At 34.4% G+C, this 13,068-nt stretch overlaps 1 protein-coding gene across 2 annotated transcripts in view; it reads right to left on the bottom strand.

Moving 5' to 3' along the window:
* WDFY3 (WD repeat and FYVE domain containing 3) overlaps positions 1-13,068 on the bottom strand; it is a 271,717-nt gene that overhangs the window by 50,432 nt on the left and 208,217 nt on the right. For both annotated transcript variants that reach the window (XM_054591789.1, XM_054591790.1), the window contains 6 exons: positions 12,538-12,720; positions 11,486-11,643; positions 10,335-10,412; positions 8,779-9,006; positions 2,595-2,648; positions 210-378 (listed from right to left, as the gene is read on the bottom strand). In XM_054591789.1, coding sequence (XP_054447764.1) covers positions 210-378; positions 2,595-2,648; positions 8,779-9,006; positions 10,335-10,412; positions 11,486-11,643; positions 12,538-12,720 — 870 coding nt within the window. The remainder of the gene's footprint in view (positions 1-209; positions 379-2,594; positions 2,649-8,778; positions 9,007-10,334; positions 10,413-11,485; positions 11,644-12,537; positions 12,721-13,068) is intronic.

The raw sequence follows: 13,068 nt of genomic DNA, 5'->3' as shown, positions 1-13,068 counted from the left end.
GGGTACAATACATTCATCTGTAGGCAATAAAGAAGAGCCTGTAGCTTTAGTTGTGATACAGAAATTAATTTTTAAGTAGGGCGAGGTGGTATAATATTTATAGATACCTTTAAGGTTGGCCCCACTGTTTATAGCTGCTCACATGTGCCTATAAATTCAAATATAAGGAATGTTGCAAGTGATTTTAAACTAAAATCAAGAAGGCTGACCTCTGACTTTGGCAATAGTGTCTTCACCATGCTCTGGTTCTTGCTGAGTAGCTTCCCCTTCTGATGTCTCTACGATGGCATCTTGGACAATGGTTGGATTGCCAGAGGCTAGTCGCATGTAGTATTCTTTACTGTCATAACTTATGGCTCTTCTGTACCTAGCAGGTTTCTAAGAAATAACAAGAGAAAAGAACTCAAATAATTATCTTCAAGAATTAAAATATAAGCTTCCCAAGAGAAGGCATGATGTCAAGACTTTATGATTCACCTTTTTCAAAGGGATTTTTAATAGGTTTTTCTATATACAGTAAATCCATAGATTTTTGGGTTGTTTATTTTTAAATTCCATTGATTTTTAAAAGACATATAAAATGATATTAACAGTTTTGTTCTTCCTGAAATAGAAATAAATCATCTCTAGTGAAATAATTTCTCCATGTTAGTATAGTACAGCCTCACTGATGTATCAGAAAACCTTCCTAATCCAGTAGAGTGAAGAGAATGCCCAATGTTGGAGAGCATCAGGTCCCAAGAGATGTTTAGTCTGTGAGGAGCCTGGAACTTTGCTTCCACCCCAGTAAAGTATATAGGTCAGTCCTCAAGGGCTAGCCATTCAGTTGCAGTCTTCCATCTGTTTACTCCAGATATTTGGAGGTAGAGACTCAGGACTGCCCCGTTCTTTTGCATATTCCCAGGTCTCACGGGAACTCTGGAAATGGCCCAAACCTTCAGAGAGTCCTGACCTAACATGGAATCAACCAGCTTCAGGTCCAATAGTGCTCTCTGGTTAGTCTGCCATTTTGAGCTAACATCTTCAATTTATTAAAACATCCTCATTGTTTATTGTGCAGGAGAATGTGACCCATAAACTAACTAAAAGTATATCAAGAACGTACGTAAGTCCATTTTGAAAAATAAACTTATTACCTAGAAACATTAGAAAAAATTGATTTTTTCGCATGAAATAGCATTTTTCAAGGATAATTAATATTTACCCTAAAACAGGTTCTCCAATTGACCTAAACCTGTTTGTTTTACATAATACAATAGAAACTGTCTAAAATTTTTTTACAAAAATGTAAAACTGGAGGGAAAAGTTTGTATGTACAAAGGTTCCTCAATCAGAATTATACTCAGACTTAGGATTAACAATTAGGAAAAAGATGGCATTTGAGACATGGTTTAAAATGTTCCCTTTGTAAACATTATTTTACTTCTCCTTTCCTATGAATAAGAGTAAGTAATTAAAAATATCCTATAAGCCTATTTTTCAAACTCAGGTAGTCAATACATATTGTCTATGACAATGCTTATTTCAAGCAAGACCTTTTTTAAAAAAGATTTCAAACTGAAGTAGAACACGTGTCCAGCTGGTTGGAATATAAAATCATATATCAATTTTCAGATAAAAAGATACCTATCTAAAGTCACACTGCCATTCCTTTAACTTCAGGCAGAGTCAGGGAATAAAGAGAGCCACAAGCTAGCTAAAGAATGATATGCCCAAAAGGAAACTGAAATCTATTACATAACATAGGAAAGTATTAAGATGATGTAAAATAATATTACAATTATGGAAAGATCAATTTGATGAGTAAACTAATGAGAATATTGCAATATTTTAGAAATGAAATAAAGGTAGCAAACTTTGCACTATCACAAATCTTCTACATGAGGTATAACTGTTACCTTCAACTCAAAATTGATCATTTTTAAAAAGATGAAAGCAGAGTTAGTGATGGGCAAGACAATGAATTAACACGTGGGACATCTACAGATTTAAACTTGGAAACATAGTCATTTTCCCTAAATATCTTGGGGTATATTTCTGTCTTATAAAGAACTACATTTTCCCGTGTACTAAATTATATACAGAATCTTCCAGGAACAGAAAAACAATTATAAATTTTTAACAAATTAAAATAAATTTAAATTGTATTCTGAAAAGTGATCATATACTCTTACTACATAATTTTAAAAGAGGATATCCTTGCATTCTCAAAATACATAGTTTGTTATCTAGAAAAATGAATAATTGAAAAAAAAGTTGAAAGTGTCAGGCTGCCCATTACTAACATGCGTCAGAACTTGTTAGTTTACATATGGAGCCATACGCATTTTACGGTGAGAGCAATGAATATTCCGCCTGTTAGTGAGCAGCACACAGACCCTAGGAAGCCAATTAGAGCAAAGCCAAGAAAGACTACAACAGCTCTCAGCATGAATGACACCAACTTTTCAACTCTAAGAAACTTACAGGAAGAGCAAATTGAAAGTCAATCTTTCAAGTTAGTCTAATCTACCATGCACTAAAAACAAAACAAAACAACCCCAAAAAGAACTCCGCAAGTGTTTTGCATTCTTTTATGGTAATTTGTATTTTACCTTTTGAGGAATGATATCATCGGGTGTCTCAGGTTGTTTACTTGGGATCTCAGACTGAAAACAGGGTATTAAGTATAAATATATCAGAAAAAAACATAAACAACAACACAAAAAATAAAATTTTCTTGAGGATTATATGGAATATGGAACATGTACTTGCTCAAAGAAAATCTTCAGGATATCCTAAGCTGCTTGAAATAATCACTGAGCATCCTGTGATTACTGTCTCAATTATCAAGAGTAGTTTTAGAATGAAACTAAAATTCTCAAAGCTACTGAATAGGAGATACTTAAAAATTACACAGACACAACTTCAGCACATGTGCCATCGTCATGAATGATTTACATGCAACTCTTTATATGGCTTCAAAAGGAAAACACAGGATAACAGAATCTAGCTGTTATCTTCCACCTATCCCTCACTGTGCTTATCCCCCAGATCTGTTTTGTAAGAGAAGCAACTGGTTTAATTATATGATACCCCTACACCAAAGATATCACTAAGAGCTTATTGTTTAACAAAAAAAATCCTCCCATAGAAGTCCAAGGTCCTACTTCCTTCATAGCAAGCCCAGAAAGGCTGAAAGCAGAAGGCAGACAGAAGCATCAGCCTCCAAACCAGTAATTTTTCATAAAGAGTAATTTTAAAGAATTAGGGGGCTGCTTTATATTTTATACTCAGAATAAAATCCTGATTAACAAGATGGAAGCTTCTGTTGAGCTATAGCATGTGGCATATGCAGGTAAACACACAGAGAGCTACAGACAGACAATAATGCATCCAAGAACTGCTGCCAATTTTTCTTCTTTTCATGGTTTATATCTGAAGATAGCTACTATCTTTCCCTACAGTAAATATGAGCAGGCAAAATGCTTTCATAGATGTTTGCTTCCCTGGGCAAAACAAACACTGGACTACTGGGCATACTTTGAAATACCTCACACGGTTTCAGCACACACTTTCCGCCCTCCCCCACAACAAAGCAAACTTTAAAAGCATACCTTATATTGAAGAATAATCTTTAAAATATACATGCATGTTCTCTATTTTGATAAGAATTTGGGCTACATGAGTGTATACTACACATCTGTTAAAACTCACTGAATGATATACTTAAGATAAAAAAAATTATAAAAAATATTGAACTCTGCTGACATGCATGTGGAGGATTCTGCAACTCACTTGAAATTCCTAAAAAAAAAAAAGAATGCTGGATAGATGTGATAGGCCAATACAGCAAAATGGACCAATTACTATTGTCAAGCTCAACTCTGCTATCCACCATATATCCCCCAACCAGGCTGTGGGCAAGGTCTGACATGCACACTCTTGATTTTCTCTGCAGCGTATGACACATGAATTAAATCAGCAGCCCTGTGTCATAAGTGCTCACTGACCCACTGACTAACTGAAGTTCTCATTTTCTTAAATGGTAGCAAGCATTCAATAGCTAAGATACATGTTATACCAATAATTTCAGTATTACTTCAGCTCTTTCTTTTACATTATTGTTATAATTATGTTTATATAGAAATCTCAATTTCTCAATGTCAAAATTTCTATAATAATATTTTAGTTCCTTTACTTCAAATTTTTCTATAATGCTAGTAACAGAATTTCCTGAACGAGTTGCTTAGTTTCTCTGAGTCCTATGACATCTATATATTATATAAAAATATACATGGAGGCAGCCATAAGAGATTCCCTTAATTAGAAAAGGAAACTCCCAGAAAGTTTTTTACCCTTCTGCCCCAAGCAGCCCAACATTAATAGGTAGACGCTGAGGTTTTTACTCCAATGATATTTACAAGAAGAGTAAATTTTGAGGTTATTTAATGGCAAAACATGTAATCTTCCTTCCTTCCATAGGATTCAAGGTAATAAGACAATTTGCTTATAAACAACCAGATTTTATATTTTCATCTCCTAGGCTCACATCTTACCAATATCTATAACTGATATTACCACTTAAATATAGAATTATACTGTAATTTAGTTTAGTCGTTTCCATTATGAAAATATCCCCTAAGGAAAGTCATGGTACAGAGAGGACAAATTATTTTCATGTAAGAATATAGAATTTTCCACACATACCAATTTTTCTCAGGAGACAACCATTATCACTGCTGCTTTTTAAAAATAGTTTTAGCTTAGAAATTTTCAAAGCTTTAGAATCTGTGGCAAATAAAACACTAAAATATGTTCTATACTCTATAAACAAACATCCAATTTAAAAATAAGAAATAAAAGTTTAAAAATAAGAAATGAAAAGAAAATACACTAATTATCAAGGTTTAAGAAAAAGCTTCACTGACTAAGAAAAATCCCTTGTTTCATTTCTAACACATCGAAGATTTTAATCATCACTGTATTCTTTCAGTTTAAGCAAAGGAATATGAAAGTAAATGTTACTTAGAAACAATCATTATTCTTAATCAATAAGGCAAATAATCAAACCACTTGCCCTTGTTCCAGATAAAGCCTACTCCCCTTTCAAGAGGTTTCAAAAGCAATTTTTAGGTTGGCACATACCTGTTACATTGCAAAAAGTACTGACTATATTTTACAAAAATTCATGCAGGAGGGCAGCACATTTATAGGAGCCAAAAGGGAAGAAAGATTAAACTCTACTTCTGGGAGAAATGTTTTAATACAATTCAGGGTGGAAGTGGATTTACTATGAAGCAAATAAAGCTTAAATTTAACAGCCCTCACTTCCCATGGGCTCCTTTCGAAACCCCGGATGCAGGGCCGGACCTAGTAACTTTGTACTCCTTTTCTAATAGAGCCCTCCACCCCGCAGGTTGTATAAACTTCAGGCCCCATAAAATCTGGCTTTAGTCATTTGAGTGGAAAAATTTCAGAATTAGGAAAATTCTATAGAATGAATAAGAAGCAATGGATAAAATCTAAAGCTTAGGAAGAGAGAATGTTTGTAGTCAGCTCAATCAAAATTTATTAAGTTCTAGGTACTCTGCTAGCATTAGAAAGACAAAGCCTAATACGTGGTTTCTGTCTGAAAGCAATACACTATTTACCGATGTCACAAAACATCACACCAGAACCTTTTCTTTTTCAAAAATGATTCAACTTCTGGAGAACTGTCAACCTACACTCATTATATATATTACTCCACTACTTGGAACTCTGACCTAGACAGACAGAGTTCCTTAACTTTTCTAGGCTTCTATTTCTCATCTGAAAAACTGGGATGAGAATACTGACTATACTTCAAGGGCTGCTAGAGATGTAAATAAAACTGTATTTGTAAGTGTTCACTCTTCTTTTTTAATTTCACAACAGAAGTCAGTGGGATAGCAGTTGCTTCTAGTTTTTGGAATTTCTTTGCTGTCCACATTGCCAGATTGCATATTCCATAAAACAAAAGTGGATATTTAATGTCATGTTAAATCTACAAAAGTTTTCAAACTAGGAAAACCAAACTAATTATTCTTTTAGTAAATTTCATCCTAGCAGACAAACCTAGACTTGGGCATGAATTCTGTATTCTGTAATCATCTCCTCTATCCAGCTGTTCTTTCCTACTTTCAAAAGTATCTCCTGCCTTATATTTCCTAATATGTAATCCATTTGGTTAAACACTAAGTTCCATATGATATATATCTATTTCTGAGAGTGTCTGTTTAGATTTCATAGCCTGGTGAACTCCTCTGCATAGGTAAAATGCTGATGATATATTCAAGTTTCAGTGTAAACTCTAAATAGGTTATTTTATTTTTACCTGATATAGAAAATCAAATATATGTCTGTAAAATAAATGACACTATAAAGGAATGGGTAAGGTAAAATAAATGGTTATATAACTTAGAAAGTATATGTCTCAGTGAAATATAAATAGTGAGTTATTCACATATTTAAGAGAGTATACTAACAGGGTTTGGCAAACGTAGGTTTACAGTTGTTCATTTGGAAAATAATACAATAATTAATAAATAATACAAGAATAAACTGTTTCATATACTTATCAACTGTAATCCCACTTTTGCTCCACTTTGTACTTTAGTATTCTTGAATGTATTCAACATAAATGAGTATCAATTCAATAAGAAGTATGTTATCAAATCAGGCTTAAATTCTTACTTATTTGGGGGAAAAGATGAAAAATTAGAGATTATATTGCTGGTTTGCTATGAGAAAAATAGGTGCTAGTATAAAGCTGAAAAAATATGGGTTTAATTTTCTCACATACTGTCCTGGTATTAAAAATTATATAGCATTTTAAGTTACAACTGCACCACATATGGCATTCTTGATAGAACTGAATAGCTTTGAGAACAGGAGACTTTAGAGAGCGATCTTAAAAAATCGTTAAGTGACATATATATTAGCACGTCTATAACCTACATTCTAAGTAGCATCAGGACAGCGCTGTAATCAGTGAGTACAAGTAAATGAAGTCAGGGATTCTGCAGAAGAAAAAAAAATTGCAATAATGCAAATAGCCTAACATTATAAGATCTGAACTACTTACTAGAAGACCCATGTTCCAAGTCTCCTTTATAAATCTTAGTTTTGAAATGAAGTTTTTAATAAAATATAACAAAACTTAACACTGGGCAAGTAGTTGGACTTTACGGCCTCTCAGATTTCTATTAACCAAATACTCAAGAAGAACTACTCCAGTATGTTCTTCAGTGGATGACTCTTTGTAGTGATAGGAGTTTCTAACTGGGAATAGGATTTACACTAGATTTATTTAAATACTTCATTTTAGAGGCAGCTAAAAACTAGGGTGAAACAAAATATGAAAAATATCCCCTAGTAACTTTTCAGTTTAGGGATTAATTAAGCATAGGTTGGTCATGTTCTTGGGGAAGGGGAGAATCTTAGAATGCTTTTCCAGACTATCTTTGTAAAAAGTCAGAATAATTTTTTTGAATATTTAAATTAAAGGAAAACATGAGAATCTTATGTTTATCAGTAAGAAATATGGGTTTAAAAAAAAATCATGAAACACGTGACTAAAAGTCAGGTGTTCTCAGAGCTGCCCTGTCCATTACTGTAGCCACTCTTTGTATGTGGCTCTTCAGTTCACGAAGTGCATCCAGTCTGAGGAAAGGTGTACTTTCAAGTATGAAATGCACCCTGCATTTTGAAGACAAAGTACAAAAAAGTAAAATACCCCAAAAATAATGTTTTTATGACTGGTCACACATTGGCACAATAGAATTAGGAGACTGGATGAAATTACCTGTGAAATCCCCTTCCAATTCTGAAGCTGTGATTCCATGACAAAAGTAAATTCTAAGGAGGAAGCCATTATTCATTTTGTAGGCAAAGGATTATTTTTGGACACTGAAGAGCTGAATTACTATTTAGAACTGCTATGAGGATTTCACAATTAAATCCAGTGGATGTCATAGTCCTGTGTTTTCTTAAATTTGTAGTGACTTTATTGGGAGAGAGAGTGTTTTCCCATATGTAAATACATGATTCCTAAATCATTATCAGCTCAGACAAATGTTTTTTTTGTGTGTGTGTGAAAAATCCTAAATGAAGGTTTGAGAAGTATAACTTGTCTATATAACAAGGAACTCAGAGGCAAATGGTGTGTTTTAAATACATGGAGTTGGTGAAGCTTCTTAACATAACTGGGAAGATCTATACGTTCAGGCTATTGTTCTTTAGCTACTCTTGACATTTTGTCAAAGACTATTGCTTAGTATCAATATTCGTTTTATTTACTTAACACTCATTCATGTAATGCTTACTTTGTGCCAGGTACTATTCTAAGTACTTTACTAACTTTAACTAACTTAATGCTCCCTCCTAACAGCTTTTGAATTTTCATGTAAAAATTTCTAAGGGTTTCATGTGAAACCCTTATTTTCTCCATGTTAGGCATAAGGGAACAGAAACCTGAAGAGGCTGAATGGCCTGTTCTGAGTCACCGGCAGGTGGAGGGGCAGAGGCAGGTTTGAAGTCCAGGCCGTCTGGCTGCAGAGTCTGTGATCTAAACCACTTCACTATGATGATGTCTCCTGTTCCACTGCTGCATCTTTTACTCCACTGCCACCACCTTGATGTTATCAATTTAATATATTATATTGAACTTTCACAATTAGGTATTTTAGGTAATTGACCTAATAAGGAAAGATGCTTACAAAAAAGAAAAAAGTAACTTGAAAGCACTATCACAAACATTTAATTCTGCACACTCACCGCCACACTTGTCTCTTGTTCTGTTTCTGGCATGTAAGGGTAATGGTTATAAAACATATCATTTCGCACCATTTTCTTCCTCATTCTGCAGGGCCCTTCTGTCATCTCCAACATCCATTTGTCCAGATGGGAACCGATGGGGGGACCCCACAACCCTCGCTCCCGCAGCAGTTCATACTCGATTTGGCACCACTCTTCTGTCACGTACTTCAAGGCATTTTGCTGACGCTGAGCGGAAAGGGTGCAGGTTGGTTTTTGAGCAAAAGCGGGAGTAACAATTAAAAGTCTACAAACACCTTAAAACCAAATTAATATCTGAAAATGAAACCAATCCTTATCATTTCAGTCAATATATAAATTTCCACTTGTTTATGGTTAAAGTAAGCTACCGTTTTTTTGAAAAGGTGGGGTTTTGTGGTGGTGCATGGTGATTATTTTAACACCAAGTAAATGACCAGGTGTGTAAGTGCAGGACGTGAGTGCAGCTGAACCGAGAGTTGAAGGAACTATGTGATTAGTGCACAGAAAGACAGTAATATTACTTAAGAAAATATGTTGAAATGGTTAGTCCAGTGTGAGTGAGTATAAACATGGCAATTTTAGGAGGAATCCACTCCCACCCTAAAATTGTAAAGCAGCTACCAGAGCAAATAGGAGAAAATCTAGGAAATCATATTAAAAAATACATTGCCAATACACCAGATTACTGACAAGCTTTGTATCATTTCCAAAGATTTTAGGTAAAGAATATAAACATGAAGCTCTGATAGGGAACTTCACCTAAACATTTTTAACAGTAGATGGTTATAAGGAACTTACTTAATGATTCATTGAATATACATATACAACCTAAGTCTAAGAATAAAAATCTATACAACCAATAGCTGACTGAATGAATAATCATAAAATTCCATGATATCATATCATGTGTTAAGGGGGGTAGCAGAATTCCCTATAATAACTAATTTAGTGTTATGACGATAAAATATTAGCAGCTTATCATTCAGAAATCTTTAATAGACTCCCCCAAAGAGCTGTTTTAAAAGTAAGATATTTAGGATTAAGCTATAAAGTAACAATCAATTCATCAAAAAGCTTTCACTGAATTTATTTTTTACTGACATAATCACCAAGCACCAGCAATAAAAAAAACCTTCGTTTTTAGTCCTTTATGTTTTTAGAATTTTAAGAGGCTTCTCAGTAACTTTCATGCATATTTTCACAATCTCCTTCATAAGTCTGAAAGACAGGCATCTGTATTTTATTTTAATTTTTAGGAATAATGCTGTATGTCACTCCTGAATGTCAACAGGATTCCGCTGTGCTGATTTCAAATTTACTGATGTTTTTTAATGTAGTTTGCCTTTAGGAAATTCAGAATTTCTTTCTTAAAATCATCAGCCAAAGTAGCTATTGGCAGGGATAATTAAAATCATCTAACAGTGAATGCAGTTTCGCAGCTTATCCTTAAAATGGGTAGGAAAGTATCAGAAGAAATAGTCTTTTCCCACTCAAGCAATGCAAAACAAACCATTATTGTGATTATGAATTCTTACCTCCTGATATTCCTTATACTGTGTGTCCACTAAGTCACGAACAACAGCGATATGTGTAAACATCCACTGGGAAATCTCCTGACAATGGATGGAAAAAGAAGTTTAATAATTCACATATTTCCTGGAAAAAAAATGAGTTAACTATCCTTGATATTACCGCTGAACAATTAGTTAAAATTCTGTTAAAGACACCACTATAAATAAACACAAAAAGACAATGGAAGATTACTTACATGATGAAACTAACGGAGGATGTGTGCGGAACACAAAAACTCTTCCCCTGCCCTAGCCCTGCGCCCCTTCCGGGAAGCGCTTGCTGCCCAGCTTGCAGGAATGCTGCCAGTACCTTCAGGGATCATCTCCGCTGCAGAGAGCGGCAGGGCACCCCACATCCAATGACTGCTTGATTTGAGGATAAGCAGGGGGTAAGCCATTTCACATCATACAGGTCAACTCTGACAGACCATTTTGACTGCTCAAGTGCTACTTAGGGTGGCTGAGGCTGTCCCTGGACCTGCGCTGTAGCCTGACACTTTCCGGTGACCAATCCTGCTTCCATCTCCCACACGTAATGACCACAAGGGCACCCCAGTAAACTCCAGCACCCCAGTCTCCATCTCAGAGTGTGCTTCCTGGAGAACCCAAGCTGACACATGGAATGAAGGGTACACACTGTTTCTCTCAGACCCTTTCCCAATAAGACTATGGGGTGGGAAAGGAAGTATGATGAGGAAGAAATCAACACTGACGTAGATGAGTTAAAAAAATCAGTCACAGGTATACACAATAAGATTTAAAAAAAAAAAAAAGCCATTCTGCTTTTGTTCTGCTATTGCTTTAAATTTATAATTATCAGTAACAAAATTATTGAAAGTTTGTAAAAATTACCCATAGTCTGATCATAAATCAATATATGAATCTCGTCTTATGTTCATTTATAAAATGGATGTACATACACAATATAATGCAATTTTTTTAATAAAATGGGAGAAGTTCCCATAATGTGTTATTTTTCTCTTCTAAAGCAAAAATGCAGAAAAGTTCATTTCAAATCATTTGCTTGTACATGTTAAGTGTGTTATAAAAACATTACAACGCAACATTGAAACACACATTTCTAATATTATCATCAATGAAACTAATGAGTGTACCTGGGTGGAAAGACTGTGTTTATTGAGACCACTTTCTTTTCGATTCCTTCTCGATCCTGTCAACTTGGAAAGACCAAAGCCGCTGCTTACTCGGGACAGCTTGGATTGGGTGGTGGGCATTAAAGCTTCTCCTCGACTTATGCATTTCTTTTCATGGGCTATGAAATTAAGATTCAATTATTTTACAATTTCTCCATGTATTTATTAGTCTTATTTTTAATACTTTTTAATCATGGTGACAAACCACAATTCTGTAGTAATCAAAAGCAGCTTACAGTACAGACAATCATTTTCTTAGCTATTGTACATTTACTTATTGGTGGCCTTGGGTAAGGATAGCTACAGTTGACAATTATACCGGTTGAATTTACATTTGGTTGAAACTTCATAGCCCTGCAGTAATATGCAAATTTAATGAAATCTGTTTCAGTGTTAATAACAATTCACAATCCTCTAATGAAAAATCTTTGGCACCTGGTATACTTTGGAACTTAGAATGTTTTGAATTTTAAAAGGGCAATGAATAGTCTAAATATTATGTATGTTTATTCTAAATATTATATAATACTACCACAGGGTCTACGGTGATGAACCACAATTTAACACATTAACATTTCTACACAAAATTCATGAATATTCATACCAAGCAGAATAAATAAAGATAGGTTAGTTTTTGCTACCAAGTGAATTTTGGGACCAAAATAATGACAAAAATTGGGTTTTCAGGGTTTTTAGAACTTGAGAGTTAAAGATGAGGAACTGCAGACTCATAGTCAAGATGATGAGCATACTAAAGCTGTGAGCAGTATATTATATTCTGAACTCAGAGATGCCTGATATACAACATACCTTAGATTTTTCTAAAAAAATCTGAGAAGAAAAGCCTTATCTTGGCATAATCTTTCTAGAATGGATTATACTGTATTGACTTTCATCTCTACTGCTGTCGAAATAGCCTTTTGCAAATGTTTTCATTACAAATCTAAAGTATATCCATATAAAACAGCCATGTGTAAATCTCTTCATCACATGATCTCTGCAGACTTTCTCACCCAAATGATTCTGCCAGCACTTCAAACCAGCTTCTTCAATGAGCGGCCTTGCTATAGCTATATCCACATGGCCCCTTTCATTCACTGGTAGAGTGACTTTGAAAAGCTCCTCCAAGGCTTGTTTCTTACTATGTATCAATTCAGTCCAAACTCTATTGACAGCTTTTAGGAGAAGCTGACGCCCTAGGAAATGGGGGGTGGGGGGGGGAAAGACAATTGATCAAAAACACAATAAAAAGTTAGTATTTTTCCTCATGAATTTCATCTAAGAGTTTCAAGTATAGTACTTGTCAAAAGAAAAAAAAAATGCTTCATATCCTATAGAGATCAGTAAAAGGGATTATTCAGGAACCAAAAATGTGGTTGGCTACTTGGTAAACTTAAAAGAAAAAAACCTTTATGTTCATGTGGAAGACTGCATTTTTATTTATAAAATTGGAAATCATATACGTATTTCATTATCTAGCTTCTCTTTATAAAAAGAAAGAACATATCCCTCACTTAAAATTTTTAGACCTCAATATTTAAGGT

Source organism: Pteronotus mesoamericanus, unplaced genomic scaffold (assembly GCF_021234165.1).
Source record: "Pteronotus mesoamericanus isolate MK-2021 breed Mesoamerican mustached bat unplaced genomic scaffold, CSHL_Meso_final scaffold_232, whole genome shotgun sequence".
NCBI lineage: Eukaryota > Metazoa > Chordata > Mammalia > Chiroptera > Mormoopidae > Pteronotus > Pteronotus mesoamericanus.
Note: the sequence above shows the minus strand (reverse complement) of the source record. Positions and strands in the feature narration are given on the sequence as shown.